Genomic DNA, 21,066 nt, shown 5'->3' on the forward strand with positions numbered 1-21,066 from the left:
GCTTGTATCCGCGATCTTGTTCTTTCGGTCATGACCCAGAGCTCATGACCATCAGTGAGAGTAGGAACGTAGATTGACCGGTAAATCGAGAGCTTCACCTTCCGGCTTAGCTCCTTCTTCACCACAACGGACCGGTACACCGACCGCATTACTGCTGCCGATGCCCCGATCTGTCTGTCAATCTCGCGTTCCATCCTTCCCTCACTCGTGAGCAAGAACCCGAGATACTTAAACTCCTCCACTTGAGGCAGGATCTCTCCCCTGGCCTGGAGATGGCAAGCCACCTTTTTCCGGTTGAGTACCATGGCCTCGGACTTGGAGGTGCAGCCGCTTCACACTCGGTTGCCAACCGTCCCAGCGCACGCTGGAGATCCTGGCTCGACGGAGCCAACAGGACAACATCATCTGCAAAAAGCAGAGATGAAATCCTGTGGTCCCCGAACTGGACTCCCTCCGGCCCCTGGCTGCGCCTAGAAATTCTGTCCATAAAAGTAATGAACAGAACTGGTGACAAACGGCAGCCCTGCCGGAGTCCAACGTGCACTGGGAACAGGTCTGACTTACTACTGGCAATGCGAACCAAGCTCCTGCTCCGTTTGTACAGAGACCAGATAGCCGCACCCTCGAGAGTGTGTAGAGCTGGTCCAGTGTTCCACGCCCAGGACGGAAACCTCATTGTTCCTCCTGGATCCGAGGTTCGACCACTGGCCGGATCCTCCTCTCCAGCACCCTGGCATAGACCTTCCCCGGGAGGCTGAGGAGTGTGATCCCTCTGTAGTTGGAACACACCCTCCGGTTCCCCCTTCTTAAAAAGAGGGACCACGGTCTGCCAATCCAGGGGTACTGTCCCCGAACGCCACGCGATATTTGCACAGGCATGTCAGCCATGACAGCCCAACAACATCCAGAGACTTGAGGTACTCGGGACGGATCTCATCCACCCCCGGTGCTTTGCCACCGAGGAGCTGCCGAACTACCTCAGTGACTTCTGCTTGGGTGATGGATGGATCAGCCCCCGAATCCCCAGCCCCTGCTGTGTTGACGGGATTGAGGAGATCCTCGAAGTATTCCTTCCACTGTCTGACAATATCCCCAGTCGAGGTCAGCAGCTCCCCACTTCCACTGTAAACAGTGTTGATAGAGCACTGCTTCCCCCTCCTGAGGCGCCAGACGGTTTGCCAGAATTTTTTCGGGGCCGACAGCTAGTCCTTCTCCATGGCCTCACCGAACTCCTCCCATACCCGAATTTTTGCCGCCGTCACTGCCTGGGCTGCAACATGCTTGGCCCTGCGGTACCTGTCAGCTGCTTCGGAAGTCCCACAAGCCAGCCAAGCTCGGTAGGACTCCTTCTTCAGCTTGACGGCATCCCTTACCTCCACCACCGGGTTCCGGGATTGCCGCCACGACAGGCACCCGAAACCTTACGGCCACAGCTCCTAGCCACCGCGTCGACAATGGAGGTGGAAAACATGGTCCATTCGGACTCAATGTCCCCAGCCTCCCCCGGGATCTGGTAGAAGCTCTCTTGGAGGTGTGAGTTAAAGACCTCCCTGACAGTGGGTTTGGCCAAACATTCCCAACAGACCCTCGCAGTACTTTTGGGCCTGCCAAGTCTGTCCCGCTTCCTCCTCCCCCAGCGGATCCAACTCACCACCAGGTGGTGATCAGTTGACAGCTCTGCTCCTCTCTTCACCCGAGTGTCCAAGACATACGGCCGAAGGTCAGATGACACGACTACAAAGTTGATCATTGACCTCCGGCCTAGGGTGTCCTGGTGCCATGTGCACTGATGGACACCCTTATGCTTGAACATGGTGTTCGTTATGGACAAACTATGACTAGCACAGAAGTCCAGCAACAGAACACCGCTCGGGTTCGTATCGGGGAGGCCGTTCCTCCCAATCACGCCCCCTCCAGGTTTCACTGTCGCTGCCCACGTGAGCGTTGAAGTCCCCCAACAGAATTATGGAGTCCCGGTAGGAGCACCTTTCAGCACCCCCCCGAGAGACTCCAAAAAGGCCGGGTACTCTGCACTGTTTTTCGGCCCATAGGCCAAAACAGCAGTGAGAGACCTATCCCCGACCCGAAGGCGCAGGGAAACGACCCTTTCACTCTGGGGGGAAAACTCCAACACGTGGCGGTTGAGCTGGGGAGCTATGAGCAAGCCCACACCAGCTCGCCGCCGCTCACCGCGAGCAACTCCAGAGTAGAAGAGATTCCAGCCCCTCTCAAGGAGCTGGGTTCCAGAGCCCAGGCTGTGCGTGGAGGTGAACCCGACTATCTCTAGTCGGTACCGCTCGACCTCCTGCACAAGCTCAGGCTCATTCCCCCCCAGTGAGGTGACATTCCATGTCCCTAGAGCCAGTTTCAGCATCCAGGGATCGGGTTGCCGAGGTGTCATAAGTTATTAGAAGATAAATATTCCAAAAGCAAAATCATATGTGTTTCTGTGTCAGATTTAGAAACCAAACCAGCAGTAAATAACTAGAAGCAGATATTTATAAGCAGGGGTTCATAACCTTCTGTGACCCATGACCGTGATCTTAGGTCTCCTGACCTAGAGGTTTATAATCATATGCAGTATGAGTATAAATAAACACAATTTTAGCAGCATGGTGGGAGCAAATTATGGAAATGGCAAAACTATTGTAGACCAGTGTAAATTAGAATTTTATATTACTGGCCAACAATACTGGCCAACAATTAATTTAATAAATCCTGCTTAATTTGTATGGCCTTGTATTGTACTGTACTGCTAATTAATCAGTATCAGTGGATGCAGTGTTAGGTTCAGCCCACGCAATGAAAAAGGAGCAGCTTGGGAATCACTAGGGTGCTGCTGGAGACATTACTGCAGTCATAACATTTTTAGTTTAGAAAATGATGAGAGATTAAAGAGCAGCGTGATTATGGTGCTGCTCTAAAGAGCTTTAATCCTTGTATGGGTGACTGATGCAGCGAGAGGGAAAAAGAGGCAAAGAGACAGAAGGGAGGTGGCTGTTAGTGATTCGAACAGCAGGAATTGTTTTGCTGATGGATGGAGGCTCTTGTGTGAGTCCTGCAGGAAAAATTGTTGTCCACACAAGTTCAGATACTTTCACCTACTCTTTGCATACTACTTGGATGACTACTACTGGCCCAGATTTTTAGACTAACCATAAATAAGTCACTGTATTCACATCTCAGGCTTCAACTGACTAATTTCAGGATTGATTAATGTTTATTCTTAAGGTTTTCTCTTTAGAAAACATCAGCAAATATCTCACAGGTTCTAAGAGCCCAAACAAGTATCTTGAATTGCCTTTCTTTTGATTGAACACAAATACATCCAGGTTATAGTGATGTTACAGATTAAAGGACCAATCTGTAGCAGTTCTGGGTGGGTCTACTGCCCTGCTGGTTTTACAACTATCCCTGCTCTATACTCACTGCTGATTACCTGCTGATTCATTTTTTGATGACAGACTAGTCAATTATTAGACCTTTCTATACAGGGTTAATCCATCCCCCTCTTAAAAACAGAGCCAGAGGTTCAATGGTCACCTTATTAAGTGGCTTTGCTCCTCTCCCTGTGGTGGTTTTAGTTTTTACTTGTGAATCTCAACTGTTTTGGCAGGTTTCCAGCAGACAGTTGCTCTGTGGCGTTTGGGGCTCTTTGTTCGCAGTGGACAACAGATTGTGGGTTATTTTTAGGTTTGAGAACAGCTGTCCCTGTACAGATGAGTAGACCTAGCACTATGGCAGTGACGGCAAGTGAGAAAAACATTCTGCCTGAAACCTGGTGTGCTTCATATCAAGTTTTGATACTGTTTCAAATCTGTTAAGAACGTCAATGTGAGATTTTGTGTGTTTTCAGGCAACACAATTTCTTTATAGCTCTACACCTCAGGCTCATTTCTTCATCATATGTCTGTCACATCAACTTACTGTCACTCTTGACACTGGCACTCAGCCTATAGCAAGACTGGGATAAATATGTGGTTTCCACAAAGTTAAATTAGCTGAATTCTGCCTGTGATGTTAACAGTAATCTATGTAGTATTGTCATGTTGAGTTTTACTCACCCTTCAGACACCACAGGCCACAACAGAGTGATGTTATTTTAATGCGCATCAAACTCACATTACAGTAGACACTGTCACTCTTATGAAGATCTCAGTACTGAATTCACAAAGAGACAGACTAATTACTCTATGATAAGACCCAAAGCAGCCCAGTTGATATTGCATGACATCAAATCTTTGACTTAATCCATATTGATTTCACACATTAACACTATCAGTTTTGGATATGTCAGAACAGCCAGTTTCTCCATCAGAAGTTCTAATTGCTCTTAAGAAGATCATTGACAACGATTTGCTCCTGATTGATTTTCATGTTCACTGCCTGAGTGGACGATTGAAGGCTCTTCTCCCCTTATCTACAATATTTGTCGGCTTCTGGTGTATGAAAGAAAGATGGGGCCCTTTGCATAACAGAGCACTTAGTGCTGATCCTGGCCCTTTGATTGAAAAGATTAAGCAGCCATGCAATAGTGAGCTCTTTCTGCGTTTTTGTTCAGCTCCAGCAGAGAATCCTGAGACCTCAATTAAACTTCTCTGTCCTTGATTGTCCCCTGCTAAGTTTTGTTTTTGAATTTCACTGCAGGGACCTTGTCACAGTGGCTAGCCAAGCAATGGTTGGTACACTCCATCCTGCTGGACAGGCAGCACAATTTAAATGGCTGATTTATTGTTCTCCCAGTATGTGGGAAGTGATGGAAAATCAATGCAGCATATGAGCTTGAAGGCAGATTATGCTTACACTGCATTGTTCACTTCTTATCTTCATGCAGATGTTTCAATTACAGTGCGTGTCTATTAAGCTATACACTGTGTCATGTATTGAAATAAAGTTAATCTGAAGTACAGTCAAACTTGCCCGTTCCCTAGGCGTTCAGAAATGACCCACCCTGCCACTTTCCTCAATATACGACTGATTGATTCATTAACTAATGAATAGAGATTTATACTAAGAAGAATTTCATTGACCTTGATGCTCATTCCCAGTAAGGGCCAACTTTTCTCTTCTTTTTATGCTGTTGCACACAGTCAACAGCATATATAGTGTTTGGCGCATAAAGCATTCATGCCTACTCTGAGCTAATAGAAGAACACTTGTATTTCTCCATCAGTGCAAACAAGAGAGCCTTTTAGAAGAGGGACTGGTGTATATTTTATTTTCATGTTTTGAATGTCTGCACTAACTTTCTTGGTTTATTATATCTTTTGCAGTAAGAATCAGAAGTACTATTCTGTGTCATATTGATTTAGTATAATGTATTAACTATCCATATAATAACCATTATTTTGAAAGTTAAAAAAAAAAAACAAACAACAGGTTGGGTGAAGACTTAACACATCTTTACCTCCCAGTATTGTTTTGATAAATATTACAATTTAATGAATGAATTAATACATTTAGTGATGCAATTCCCTCTTTACTTCAAGTGTAACTTTGCTAAGTTTACAAAGGTGAGTGACAATATTAGCAGGCTGGTTGTATTTTTTATTTTATTTTTTTTGTCCTGTTGAATTGATACACCATCACTGAGGGATTATAATTATATTAAAATGTTGGCAATAGAAGTTATTGGATAAATTCAAATGTGTATTGCTTATTTTCATATATTGGACTAAATGAATAATAGGACAAACTGTCTTCTTAGATAAGCCTCTTTACCTAAACAGTACATAATGTACTTGAACTTCACAAATGGTAGAAAATAAAACTTGCTTGTGAGGCCACATTTTATTTGACTTTATTTTATTTGAACAAGCTTATATCATTTAAATACCAATATCAGAATAACTTTTCCAATCTGTGCAGGTAGTTAGGAACGTGATTAGCCTGACCTGTGATCCTAGAAATCTACTATACAGGAGGAAAGGCACAGTAAAGACGTATATACTGTATGAAAGTAACAGAGACTTTCCAATCAGGCCTGGAACTATGTGGAGATGACAGTGCAGATGGTTTAATAGAGATTATCACCGCAGGAGGAAGTGTTTGCACCACAATCCTCACAGGGAGAGTCCACTCTACGACAGTAGGAAGCCGTATCAGAGGAGCAGATCAAGAGAGGGAGGAGATGCACCGTGCTGCTGATGCTAAAATGACTGGTGATGGCTGGGGATGGGGGAGTTGTCAAGGAGATCACAGAGCAATAAGTAACAGACAGTCAGGATCTTCCTAATAAGGGTGCCCTTTAAACCCTTTATATGTGGGAGGAGTGTAAACATATAAGTGACAAAACCCTCTAGTGACCGTAGCAATTATGACTTCTGTCTCTTAGAATCAAAAGAGGAAATAGAGCCACAAAAGTTGTTAAAGAGGAGAAATCGTGTGGGTCAACGTATAGCCAAAATGTTTCTACTAGCAGTCACCGTTAGTTTCTTTCAGCCATTACCCCAACTGTTTCCTAACCTTAACTGAGTGATTATTTCAACTGTGATGACAAAGGTCATTAAAAAGTCGTAATTTAACCAAATCAGTTTTGCGTCTGATCGTATCCTCAACGTAGCATTGCCAGATCATAAAATAATTTTACAATAGGAGCTTCAGATATTTTTTAAAGACATTAAAAAAATGTTATCCTTCATAGTAACAGTAATTAGAACAATGCAATCTCCACAAAGAAAAGAAATGGATGTAGAATTAATAATTTTTTTTTTTTTTATGAAACAGTTGTGTATTTCTTCTTGGAGAGTAAGCTTCAGTAAATGTACTTCATTTTCCTGTTTTCTGCTTTAATAAGGTCCTCACTCTGTGATGCTTTTCTTTCTGTTTGGAATGAGGACCAGCAAAGAGAGGAGACAAATCTGCATGCCGAGTATGAGAATTGTAAAGCTGGTTATCTGGTACAAGGACATTTCAGAGTGATGTAATGATCTCACTTGCTGACGGCAAATGAACGTGCTTTCCATGCAGCAGTTCATGACCACATTTAAAATGCAGACAGGTTAACAAAAGCCATCCACATTAAAGCCCTGTATAACCTTGAGCTCCTTGTTTATTTGGTTCCATGTCTGTGGGTTTGTATGTTACAGTTTTCCAGCCATAACAGCAGCCCACCTCAGTGTCTGTCTCAGTTGATTGGGTAGTTAGGTCATGGTACTCTGTAGTCGCCACCTTAGGAAGAAGCTGCTTAAGTGCTGTCCACTATCCAACTGTGCCCTTCCATAAAGTAGAGAGTTGATAACCAAACATTTTGTTTTCCAGTTGAGGCTTCATGTACGCATATTCATAAAACATTTTCTTTACTTATTCTTTTATATTTACATAAGGTCTGTCAGTTTCATTTGGAATGAAAGTGTCAGACCTAATATATGAACTATAATGCATATCCCTCCTTTGTCTCTCTTTTCCAATAGTGGAGTGAAATAATCATTGTCCAATTAAACCACAGGCAAATTATCATTTCTCATTTTCTCCACAGATATGTCCCAAGCCTGTCATAAATCTTTGCTGTGTTATTTTTACCTTGATAGGTGTGTAATGGTTTCTCTTTTTGAAGAGCACAACTGTGTGTTATGAATTTTCATTATACAACTGCAGGTTGTTCAAAGTCAAAGTTGGTGTATACCTTGCAAATGAATGACCCTGTGAATATTTTAAATACAGCTTGGGCAGGTTTTTTGTCGAGTTAGGAAATATAATCACATTAAGCAAAAACATTTATGAGGTTGTGTGCACAGTCCATTTAGGGAACTTATTTTTAGTGGCACCTTGACATGTGGACTGTTAATGTTTGTGTAATGGCTTCTGTACGTCTATGAAGCACAGTGCTGTCACTAAAAGTCCAAATGTTGCACATCCACTTCTAATAAAATGATGGAGGTTCTTTTGGAAAAAATGCATTATTGATAATCTGCTCCACAGAATAGCTGGCAGTGTTGCTCAACTCACTCCTTTCCCTCTAACAAGCTGTATTTATTCAAGTATTGTACCTTTTTTGCACTTTATAATTTCCCAGCTCTCTATATATCTTTCAGCTGCAGTTCCTAGTTACTTTTCAGTATAATATTATGCATAAAACAAATATGATAAACTAGCTTCGGACCCTTTACAAAAAAAACCAAAACTGTTTGTTCTTGGCATTTCCTAGCCTGGCCAGCCAGACCCACTCACATTCTTAGTGTAAAAATGTGGGTCTGGAGCCCCTGTCTTAGGGGGGAGTCTCTTTCTATGGCTTCAAATGAGCCTATCACAGCCGTTTATCTGCAAAGGGGTAGGCTGTTTGCGATGAGTCATACTCATACGCGCTGACTTGTTCTTAACGTTTCTCAAAGCTAATCCCAAGTCCACAAATCTTTCTACAACTGGCTTTTTCTGTTTACTCCATTTAACAACATGCACAGACCTGGTGATAACACTCCTTATTCTCATGTTTTTATGACAAGTTGGATTAACGCTAGGTTTGTTTGTTGAAACAGATCTCACTGTCTCTTTGCTTGGTTCATAGCTGTCGTTTCTCCGATTGGTTTATTCTGCGTCCATTAATTCTTTTTATAGAATAGGAAAGGAGCTAGTCTGACTGGCCAGGCCAGGCAGTTCCACCATAGAGATATATTCTCTTTCAACTTCTCATGTCACTTTATTTTTTATTCTTGTAACTCTTTAAAGGGCCTGACTCCCAAGTTGAAACCAGTAAACTTCAGAGTGGATGAAGTGAAGTTTCAAAGATGTGGGTGCTCACCAGACACACAGTGCCTAGTGAAAATGCTGCTTGGTTGCATCATTGTAAATGTAGGATTGAGTGTTTTTGGTCTTTAACACATACGGACTAAAAGTCATGATCTGAAGTGTCTATCCAAAAATAATTTTAATAACACAATGTTTAAACCCAGCCATGTTTCTGTTTGGTGATTGGTATTAGATATATTTCCGAGTGTGAAACCGTCCAACCTGCCAGTGAGCATGGCTGTTTTCAGAGTGACTAAAAACGTTACATATCTACAATATGTAATGTTTTTAATAGTACTACAGTCTAGACTAAGAATAAGAGTAGAGGCACAAATGGAGTTGCTTTTAGGATTCTGTGCCTGGCAATTTGTCAAACCTTTTAGCACCAACAATTTGACATTCACACCTGGTTCATGCAGGGATTGGCTGGATGTGTGGAGGTCAGAAAGTAAGCAGGATTTGAATTTTTAAATTTTTAATAACAGCAAAGAAACTTCATATTCACGAGATAGGTGATCCAATGTGTAGCCAGTTTTTTTAGTGTAGTTTTTAAAAACAAAAGATCTTTGCTTAATGTTCATTCTGTGTGCATAAACAAGATCCAAGGTAAGTGTTAGGTTGTTACTGAACAGTTAGAGCCCTCTGCAGAAAGACCTTTTATCTTTTGTTAATAAAATCATGGAGGTGGAACCTCCTAATAACCTTCTAAATCACACTGTAGATGACCAATGTGTGATTAACTTCTACACATGATTTCTGCCACAAAGAGTCCAGCCAACTCATTAAATGTGCTTGCATTGCAACAGCCTTTGGTTGACAGTGATGAGGTTGTGTGATTCAGTAGCACTGCGGTGAAATAAAGCTGCTTTATATTTTTCCATCAGGTTGGCTCTGTGGTTAATCTTCACCAGATAGTTAATCTTCCCTAACTCTTGGTGGGGGATATTATCCAGAGTCCATGGATTGCGTTGATTCTTTTGGTGGTCCCAATCAGAAGTGAAGCCCACAATTTTACAATGTGCATCTTTATTCATGTATAAAATATAGTCTTTGTCCTTTATCTCAGGAAGCACAATTGTTCTTCTTGCACTTCTGCCCTTACTTTATCCCTCCTCCATCGTTTCTCTCTTTTTCCCCCTCATTACTGTCCCTTTTTTAATCGTGTGGAGACACAGACGCCTCCAGAGCCTCATACCTAATCAGCACTACTGCTTTGGATGTGTTTTACTTTCCCAGCAAAAAAGATGTTTCTATAGTTGTACTTAGTGTGGTGTAGTGTAGTGTGATTTCTTAAATCTAGCAAAACTGCACACTGCTGTTGTGCATTGTGATTGGATTGCATTTTTCAGTGTCTGGAGTTACAGTCAAAGCAAAGCCTGATAGATGACAAACCAAATTAATGAATGAATGAATTCACTTGCTTCCTACTATGCTCTGTGGTCTAGTTAAAACAGTACACCAGTTGTATACTGTTGTGTCCGGTTATGCCATTATATGCCAAAAATTGGGTGTTGCTTGATTTTCCCTGATATCAATAATTAGGATTTAACTAATTGAACAACATATTTTATGTATATGGTTATTATACAAAATAATGTCAGATCTAGACTTGGACAAACTAGCTGAAGGACCTCTAGTGAGTTGAACCATCTTTTTGACCTGACAGGACATCAACCATCTGGTTGACTGGCTTCCTGAAGTCTGCTTCAGTGGTCTTTCGAATGCAAGGCATGTTCAAATGAGGCATTATTTATTCATATATGTGTGCAGGGGATTTTTTGTGTGCTGGTCTTTGTGGAAGCTGAATCTCTGTAGTTTGATGGTGACCCAAAGACCCAGAGGGGCGGGACAGTGTCCAGAGCTGTCAGAGACAGTCACATAAGCGATGGATAGAGAAGCTTCTGTTGGCAGCAGATAAGCCCTCAGCTATAGTCAGTTTTTATGCCTATCTCATAAAATACCAAATATGCAGGCACGCTAAGAAAAATTATTACTCAACCTAAATCTGTCATTTGTTAATATTTATAATTAGATTTTTGGAAATCAGAGAAAATAAATCAAGAAAAGTTTAAAAAACTTTGACCAGTATAGTAGGATGGCAAAGAAAGGATTTAAAGCCTCTTCTGCTCATTAACTTTAAGAATGTGCAGGAGCCAGTGGAGGTTCAGCTGATGATAGAGGGGGAAAAGTGCAGTTCAACAGTTTAAAAATAAACTTTGACACTTTCAAATGGCTTCCAGACAGAAGCTTTTTTTAAGCACCTCTGTGAATACTGAAGAGAAACTTAATACAGCCATTTTCTCTATTTTGCAATCATGTGCCCTCTAGGTCACAGGTGAGTATTTTTTTCCTGAACCTGATGCAGTTTGAAGTTGTCATTCTTTCCTTATGAACAGCATCATTCACACTGTAACTACAAATGCCTGTCATTATAATGGACAAAATAATATTGAAACTATGTAACTTAATTCTGTCAAGTCCTGTTTTGGTCCTTTTCCATGTACAATATTCTGGCACTGAGACTCAAAACTAATAATTATATTCATTGATGATTAATCTGTCTATTTATATATTATGTCGTCTGATAAAAAAATTAATAATTTAATGTAGGAAATGTTAGAAAATAATAAAAATCTTAATGGAATTAATCAATCGCCTGATCAGTAGTGCAAAACCTGCAGTAAAGATATCATTCCCATTCTCGTTTGAAAGCAATAATTATTTGATTTTCATTCATAGTCATGAGTCATTATCATTTTTGTTAGACTTAAATTCTTTTGAGTAATAATTTCAGCTCTTTATTCTTTACCAAAGTATCATCTTTTTATTATTTGGCATTAAGAATATTGTCAGACATTGTAAATTGTTGGCTACATGTTGGAAATTTGTCCTTTTTTTTTTTTTTTTTTCCTGATAGTGTAAACCATGATAGAACTGTATGTCTGAGTACATCAGAATATCTCTATTTTGTCATTAATTGGTTCTTAAAACATGATAAATCAAATCATTGTACTCAGAAATGTCTTTAATTATGTATTTATGATAATTCTGTCTGCCTGATGGAAATGGTTGCTGGTGATTAATGATGTTGAAATTAAACACTTTTTCATCATGACAAACGTATAGTTCCAGTATAGATTTAACTGCAGAGTGTTGCCTCTGGGGCATCGTCTCTGTCCCCTCTGAATTATCAGCCTCTACCCCCCACAGTCATGTTGTGGCTGTTTATGGCTTAGTTCCTTTTCATCTCTGCTACCTGTCTGTTCAGTAAAACAGTTTCCTTGTTATTGCTATGTTAAGGCTTGATAAATGTTTCTTAGGCTTGTATGGCCTTATCATGCTGTTTATTACATACCACCATGGTCATGTTACGCTCAAGTCTTGTGATACACATCAGCCCCAAATCATTGAATTGCCCCATAATATTCCATGTTTCGTTGTTCTGTGTAGGTTGTAACTGAAGTGTTGTTTATCTCTGTATCATACAGTCACGGGATATTGTATTTTGTTTTGCACCATTAGGATGAAATATTGTACTAAAATCTAAATTAGGGTTTTTAGGCTTTTGTTCCTGGCTTTGTTGTGACTCAAACAAACATAACTATAAATATAAAGGCAATTTACTTTGACTTTGCGTAAGTTAAATTTAATGTAGATTGAGTTCAGTTTTTGATGGTGATTAATTTTAATCAGTCCTAATAAAAGGCAAATTGTGGCTCATTTACACTGGGAATGTGAACAATTTCTGTCAAACTGCTCGTAGGTTGAACAAGTTTTAGTTTGCTTAACTCTCTTTTATACCATCAAGGTCTTATTTAAAGTTTAATGATATGTGCAGTTTTACAGGTCTTAAAGTATTACAGTTTTCACTGCCGCTCTGCTGCTGAGGGAGCAAAACCTGTTTTAGTTGATGTGCAATTGTCTGCATGTTTCTGTGGAAATGTTGGGATGGTAAATGTCAGCAATTATATAGAAAACAACTGTCACAAACAGGTGGTGATGTCTGAGAAAAAAACTCATTAGTGGCATAGGTCGAAGTTAGTTTGATAAACACCAGCTGGACTCATAGTTCCAAATCAACACGATCTACGTTGAGCTAAAGTTATTTTATTCTGCGAAATATCAACATGCACTGTACGCTTTGATCTTATTCGTCTTCGGATTGCTCTCTGTAAAAAAAAAAAAAAAAAAAACAGAATAGCACCTTCAAAATTTTTTATTAATTTTCTTCTTAAAGCTGTAATCATTGTATGTCAATGACAAAACATCTGAAATCCACAATCGTTATGATAAAGTAAGTGAATAACGAGCAGCAGTACCAGTATTTTCTGTTTGAAATCTGTTTGGAATAAAGATTAACATTACAACAAATGGCCAGGGATCTTGGGACTGTGAGGACTGGGTATGATAATCCTTCTGTCCCTGTTTGTGGGTGGATTATCAGTGTCCAGGCTGGACCACCACATGGAATCACCAGGCCACTTACTATTTTCAATGCTGGACTTTGTCCCTGGCTTGATCTCTACTCGCCCTCTTGGTCTTTTACAGTTAACCCACTTGGCATTGGAAAAATACTTGCCAAAATCACACTGAAGAGTGATTTCACACAAATTTGATGCCTGACAGCTTGGCAGTCATAAACAAAGCAGTTGTAGGGTTCTTTTGGATATAAATTCAGCTACACTGATGTCCAAAAGCTTGAGGACATCTGTGCTATTGCAATATTTGGCTAACCCTACACAAAATAACAGAAAAATATGCTGATTAATTACTCAAATGGGGTGGGCAGTCAGGGTTTGGCTTATGTAGCCCAACTGTGAAGCTGAAGAGTCTACAAAACACGCAGATCAAGAGAAATGCTCCCATATGTGGCTATATTTGAGACCAGTGGATTGGCTCCTGAGCTTTGAGTGATGCAATCTAATGCCAATTAAATGCCCTTCCATGCTGTCTGCACACTGATCTGTGCAAATCCAAAACACTGGTCTTTATAGACTGAGAAATTGATTGACAGCTACTGCCTGGGTTGCCAGTTGGTGGCAGTTTTTCGCCATTATTGAGATCATTCACCATATCTAAGCCCCATTAATCTCTTACTTGCAAATTATAACTTTGAGTCACAGCGAGTGCTGGAAAAGTTGTTGAAGAGATTTAACTTTTTTTTTTTTTTTTTTTACTTTTTTTTTTGAAAGTTTTTTCTTTTATAAAACAGAACTCTAGAGAGCTGGCAGGAAATGAGCGGAGAGAAAAGTGAGGGATGATGTGCAACAAAGGGCCTCAGACATGTGTTACATGGTCAGTAAACACCGAGACCACCAGGAAACCCCCATTTTGTTCCTTTAAAAAAAAAAAAAAAAGAAAAAAAAAATACATCATTTAAACACCAGAATAGTTTTTCTGAGAGAAACTCTTTAATCTGTCGCACTCATTCAGTAGGAGGTCTGGACCTTAACCTGGCTGCTTTCCTTGTGAGTTCTGTTGGAGGTGTTGTTTCCTGCCATGTGAAGAAGTGGGAAATAGAAATGGATTTAGAGAACAGGAGACAGCAGGTTGTTGGACCCTCTGGGTCTAACATGATAAAAGAAATGTGGTGTCCTGAGTGTTACCATGATTTGGGTCATACTCTGTAATGACACCTTGGTATAGCATTGAAGATTAACTCCGTAAATGTCATTGGGAGCCAAAAATAACGGTGCCACCACAAGGAACTGAAATTGTTTGAATGAGGATCAAAACCCCTGTGAAAAATAGATTCCAAGGGATGGCAATTACTTGGGGTGTATCATCTGTTATGAGTTATGGTAACATCTGGGGTTATTGATAAAAATCTTTGCTGAAGTTTGGTTTATTTTAACATTATTGGATAGACTTGTTCTGCAAAACATTTGGACTGCTAGTGTTTGATAAACAGCTCAAACTTATATCCTCGATGTACTCTTTGATATAAAACTGATCATAAATTGTGATCTAGGTTTGCATCTTCAGCTTCTATTTTTAAAGTTGAAATTATAGTTTTGTGATCTCTCTCCTTTTGCTCACAATGTAAAGCCTAGTCACCTTTTTAACCATCAAATGTTTATGCTTTATGTTTCAATGGTTCTATTTAATACTAGAGTTAAAATCACCACAAAATATTTAATTCATTATGGACCAAGCACTGCACTTGATGAGCTGCCAATCATTGTTATAGTACAAACATAATTTATGCTTTCCCATATGTGTTATGCTAATGACTGTGTGACATTCAAGAATTTTTCAAGTGTTTGCTGATGCACCTTCAGTCTGTGCCCTCTAAAGAGAGGTAATAGGACAGGTGCCAGTGTGTGTATCCATCATTGCCTTTGCTAACCTTTGCAGTTTCTCATCTCAGACTGACCGTTTATTGTGTTTCACTGAAGTGTGTGATTGCACCCAGCAATGTAGCTGTTCCTAAAAGTGTTGTCCCACGCTGAGGAGGAGAAATGGCTGTTTTTTAAGAATATCGTTGTTGTCAAAAGTGAAATGCTTATAGTTGAGTGTGCTGCTCCACAGAAACAAAACCCATCAACAAGCTGGAGAGTAGGGATTGGGGGAGCATACAGCTAAAATTGATTCGTGCCACTTTTCTCTTGACAGAATTTGTTTTTGTTTGAGACATTTATTAAACTGAGCATGAAATGTAAGCAGTTTCTGTGGCAAGGAAGCAAACATGCAGACAAAAGCCTCTCCGTCGGCCTTTCAAGCAAGCGTAAGATGAAATTGATTGAACAGCCTGAACTAAGTATTAAATGAATAAATGCATTGGATCCAGGTGTCATTCAATCTATGTTATGAAATTCTAGATATATTCATCCGTTGTTCTCCTGGCTGACCGTTTTATTTTATTTTTTTATTTGAAACTGCTGCACATTTACAGCCGAGGCAAACCATGGCAGTGAAACTAAGACTGTGCAATATAATTTGTTCTGTTTTATCAAGTTTACAATTTCACTTGAAAAGACAATTGTTGCATTATGATGGTAGCCTTATGTAGAATAGCTTACACTTGGCAAAAAGGTCTCTGTGTGGTTTTTCAGTAGGTTTAGATGCCTCTCTCTCTCTCTCTGTAGCTTCATTTTTATGTTTGACACATGAATGTATTCAGCTGTTTTAGTCTGAACTGCAAAACATATGTGCTGCTTTGCTGTACAACAACAATCACCAAGTGTCAATTAAAAAAAAAAAGTATATGTTGTAGTGACTAATTTTTTTTTTTAAGAGGAAATATACACGTTCGCTACTGTTGGATTCCCCAGTTCTTACGGGACCTGTAAAGAGAATGTCCATAGCTCAGGCTCACCAGATGCAGTATTTTTTTTTTTTTAAGCCAAATTATCACAGTGCTGCAGATGAATAATGAACAACTATGAACATGTTCTCATACGTTGTGCAAGCCAGACTTCATTTATTCTTACAGCTGACTGTGGGTTCTTGTTTGTATGGAAAGCGGTCTTCTGACACCTCATGCTTCCACTTTTTCATTCCTCTGTCATTATTCTATGCCTTCCTCTATCCTGTTGACTTCTTTTGATTTTATGATCCAATTTGTACCCAACTCAACACATTTTCCAGAGGACCAAGGCTTTCCTGTCTCTGCTGTGGGAGTGCATACTTCTGATTTGTAGTTCATACCGTAATTGTCTAGTTAATGGACTATCTTAGTGGTTTTGCATGATGTAGCTCATTAACTTCAAGTATTTTACACAAAACATTAGTGCTAGCCATTTTCCCAAGTATAACAAGGTTTTAGAAATCAACATGAAAATCAAAGTTTGCTTTATAAGTAGGGGTCAGTGGGTGTATTTGCAGTGTGAAGTAGGCTGGAGAAACTGGCGGTAATTTAAGAGGACACATCGTTGTGAATAAATGGAGTCTCAGCCATCATTAACCAGCAATCCTCAGTACTGTTGCTTTTTAAGAGTTACAGCCTGATGAATTAAAGCAGTTTTCTTTGTATCAAACATGTGACAACTCCTGCTGGATTTACCATTTCTCAAAATTAAATTTGCTGTAGTGACATATTCCTGGTGAGAATTGAGTGTCTTTCCTTTTACATTTGCTGTGATAGATTTTTCTCCCATGTTGCTGAAAGAACTGTTGTTGAGTGTAACAGACATTTCCTGGTAATATGTAAAAACATTGTTAGTCAAAGTCATGGGGGAGTGGACAGTTCCTGGAGATGTGGGAGCTGGAGGGGAGGGTCAAAGTTTGAGAGTACATGGGGCAAAACGGGGAGGTGGGGCAGAGCTGGGAGAGAGTTGAGCTTCCTGACAGCCTAGTGGATGAAGCTGTCCTTCAGTCTGCTGGTCCTGGCCCAGACACTCCACAGTCTCCTCCTTGATGTCAGCAAACTGGAGAAGGTGCATCATAGGTGGGTGGAATCACCCACAATGCTGAGGGCTTTTCGGGTGAGACAGGTGCTGTAGATGGATATCTACATGGTGCAAATGTATTTCTTTTGTTCCTTGTGGGGTTTTTTGGGAGATTGAAAGCTGTTGGATGTGAAGTCTTGATTCATAAGTGGCTAAGAAATACTGAGAAATTCTTCAGCCATGTGCAACATAAATCAGACTCAGTGCTATAATTCTCAGGGATATTACATGTATCTTTGCCACACTTGGCTAGATTTTAACCTGGCATTAAGATCTGCTGATATATTATTTTTATTTAGGTGTGGATACGCAGTAGACTTTAAAGATCATCTTTGTGTTAGCAGAGTCAAACGCTGGTGAAGTAAGAACCTTGGCATATTTGGTTTTAAATTTAAACAAGAGGGAAACACGTTTGCAGAAGTGTGTGGACATGACCAACTGTACTGAATCATTAGGGCCTGAAATACTGCTGTTAGCCAGCTTCTATTAATTTAACTTTTTCTTTTTCTTTTTGAGACACAGATACTTTCTCCATAATAGTTCATTCATTACCTTGAATGGGTTTTGCAGATTTATGCTTTGGCTCAGCTTGGGCTTAGGCTGCACTTTGCCAAGAAGACAGCTGGTAATACTTTAATATATAGACACATGGGCATCATCATCATTCAGCAGAAATAAAGACATTTTTTTCTCTCACATCCACAGATATCCCAGCTGTCCATCTGAAAATACTAACTTGTTCTTGCTGTGTCCGAACAACTCTTGTTCACTAGTTCAAACAGGAAGGGAACAGTCTGTAGTGTACTGCTGGATAATTTGTAAACTTCACAGTCCGTTATAGCATGAAAGACTAATTTAGAACATTGTCTTCTCCTTCAATTTGTCCTCCATGGATTTTAGTTTATAAATATACCCATTTAACATGATTTTAAAAAACTGTGGTAGTAGACTCAGTAGTTTAAAGTTTTTTTTTCTACATTCTCTTCCGGTCATCTGGGGCTGGGTCATGTGGGCAGTAGTCTTAAGCAAAGACGCTCTGACCTCCTTCTACGCGGGCACTTCTACCAGCTCTTGCAGGGGGACGTGAAGACATTCTTAGGCTAGCCGGGAGATATAATCCCTCCAGCATGTCCGGGGTCTTCCCTGAGGTCTCCTCCCAGTGGGACATTCCCAGAACACCTCCCCATGGAGGCAGCCAATGGGGGCATCCAAGATAGATGCCCAAACCACCTCAAATGGCTCCTCTCGATATGGATGAACAGCGACTCTACCCTGAGCTCCTCCTGAATGACTGTGCTCCTCACCTCATCTCTAAGGGAGTGCCCAGCCACCCTGCAGAGGACACTCATTTCAGCCACTTGTATCCAACATCTGATCCTTTAGGTCACAAAAGCTCGTGACCATAGGTGAGGGTAGGAACATTGATTGACTGGTAAATGAAGAGCTTTGCCTTACGGCTTAGCTCCCTCTTCACCACAATGGATCGGTGCAGTGACCGCATAACTCCAGACGCCGGGCCGATCCATCTGTTGTTCTCACGCTCCATCCTTCCCTCACTCGTAAAACAGACCCCGAGATACTTAAACCCCTCCACTTGAGGCAGGAGCTCTCCCCTCACCTTGAGGGGGCAATCCACACTTTACTGACTGATAACCATGGCCTCGGACTTGGAGGTGCTGAGTCTCATTCCAGGTGCTTCATGCTCATCTGCAAATTTCCTCAGTGCAGGTCCTGGCTCAAATAAGCCAACAGAAACACATCATCCGCAAAGAGCAGAGATGAGATCCTGTGTTCCTCGAACTGGACGCCCTCTGACCACCGACTGCGTCTAGAAATTCTGTCCATAAAAATAATGAACAGAATTCATGACAAAGGGCAGCCTTGGCAGAGTCCAACATGCACTGGAAATTAGTTTACCGGTGGCAATGCCAACTAGTTGCTCACTCCGGTTGTACAGGGATGGGACAATACTATCAAAGTATTCCTTCCACCGCCCCACTATGTTCTTGAATGGCAAGGTCAACAGTGGGCCCTCTCCACTATACACAGTGTGAGTGCTTCCCCCTCCTGAGTTGCTGGACAGTTTGCCAGAACCTCCTTGAGGCCAACTGGAAGGCCTACATCATGACCTCACCAAACTCCTCCCACACGTGAGTTTTTGCTTCTGCAACCGCCTGTGCTGCATATTGCTTGGCCTGCCAATACTCATCAGCTGTCTCACAAGCCAACCGAGCTTAGTAGGACTCGTAAGCCTGATACCATCCATAATTCCAGTGTTTACCACCGGGTTCACGAAATGCCACTACGACAGGCACAGATGAACCTCATGGCCACAGATCCTTTCAGCTTCTACAGCAATGGAGGCATGGAACATAGTCCATTCAGAGTCAAATCTCCCCAGCCTATCACGGCATGTGTGAAAAGCTATTTCTGAGGCGTGATTTGATTCATTTTTGTCATTTTCTTTCAATAAACAAAAGTAACACATCCACAACACACATACAAATATACAACATCAAGAATTACTAGAAGATGGAATAAATACATTTACAGTCTCAGAAATGATTAAAAATTAAAAGTATCTCACAGATAGAATTGTACAGATGATCATTATGCTCATCACATTTTCATTATCACACTTGTTGAGATTTACAGCATCATTTATTGTGGTGGACATTTTACATTTTACTTTTACTGTCTAGTTTTTGTGTTTTTTGTTTGTTTGCCTTGTCCTTTTAGAGCAGTTCAAATATTCACAACATTTTTTTCCTTTTCCTTTCTGCAGAGTGTGTTCACTGTCCTGTTGGGGCCTTTTACTTTCTTCAATGCCCAGAAGACAAAATATCTTCAGATTCTCACCTCACTCATGCGCTGGATTGGTAAGAAAAATAAATCCTATGCTGATTATTCAGTTTACTGATATGTTGAATATTTCTTTGCCTTTTGCCCTTCTCTCTGTATTTCCTAATTACCTTTGCTTTCTTGTAGCTCTCCATTTCTGTTGCCTTTTTTTCGACACATGGGTTTCCATTTTCTCAGTGCCTTTCATTCATCCCTCCCTCCCGCTTTTGCCTGTGTGGCTGTGGTGCACACATCTGTCCATCATGGTTTGGTCCTGCTCTGTGTCTTCAATTCCCATCTCCTCTCATTCCTCAGCCTGACAGGCTTGACAGTCCGTCCCAAGTCTGATTGGACCGTCACTCACAGGGCGACGGATGAAAATAAACCTCCCGCCCAGGGTTAAAAATCACAACAACACTGAGTAAAGGTGCAACCCCCACCCCACAGGCACATGCTCGCTTGCATCAAGCACACACAGACACAGCAACATCTGGACACTGTTCGCTGTCTGGCTGCCCAAATAATACAGGGACTTGAGCTGCACCTCTCACTCTTCCTGGTCTGTTTGTGTAATATATTGGTTGTGTTGTGTTTTTCAAATTTGTTCCCAGCACAGGCTAATGATTCAAAATGACTTCAGTAGGGGATCTGTGTTTCCTCCAAGTATCTGAGCCATAACATGAGGAAAAGGAGTTCCAGCAGCCAATTAAATTATATTTGAATTTTAAAATCTGACACCAAGTTTCAGGTTGGTCTGAGCCACTAGGTGTTAACCACAAAAACTACATTGAATTGAGCAAGCCCATGGTTTCTGACATACAGTGCAGTACATTTCTGTAAAGCACTTTGAATTACTCTATGAATTGTGCTATACAAATAAGCTTGCCTTGCCTTCTACCAAGGCACCAAACTAACCAAGAGCACCGGTGATTGCAAATGAAGACAGAAACAACATACAGTACTTTTCTTATTTGATACTTTAAAAGATTTCAAAAGATTGATCTAAACCACATTTTCATTGAATGAGCGCAAAAAAATTTTGGACATCAAACTGGTTGGTCTGATGTAGTGATTGGCTGCTCTTGAATCCACTTCATAGTATCAACCACTG

At 40.8% G+C, this 21,066-nt stretch overlaps 1 protein-coding gene across 2 annotated transcripts in view; it reads left to right on the forward strand.

Annotated features, from left to right (window-relative positions):
• The window catches only part of tmem104 (transmembrane protein 104), a 49,537-nt gene that overhangs the window by 18,049 nt on the left and 10,422 nt on the right, over positions 1 to 21,066 (forward strand). For both annotated transcript variants that reach the window (XM_026324769.1, XM_026324770.1), the window contains exon 9: positions 19,900 to 19,993. In XM_026324769.1, coding sequence (XP_026180554.1) covers positions 19,900 to 19,993 — 94 coding nt within the window. The remainder of the gene's footprint in view (positions 1 to 19,899; positions 19,994 to 21,066) is intronic.

Source organism: Mastacembelus armatus, chromosome 8 (assembly GCF_900324485.2).
Source record: "Mastacembelus armatus chromosome 8, fMasArm1.2, whole genome shotgun sequence".
NCBI classification, from domain to species: Eukaryota; Metazoa; Chordata; class Actinopteri; order Synbranchiformes; family Mastacembelidae; genus Mastacembelus; species Mastacembelus armatus.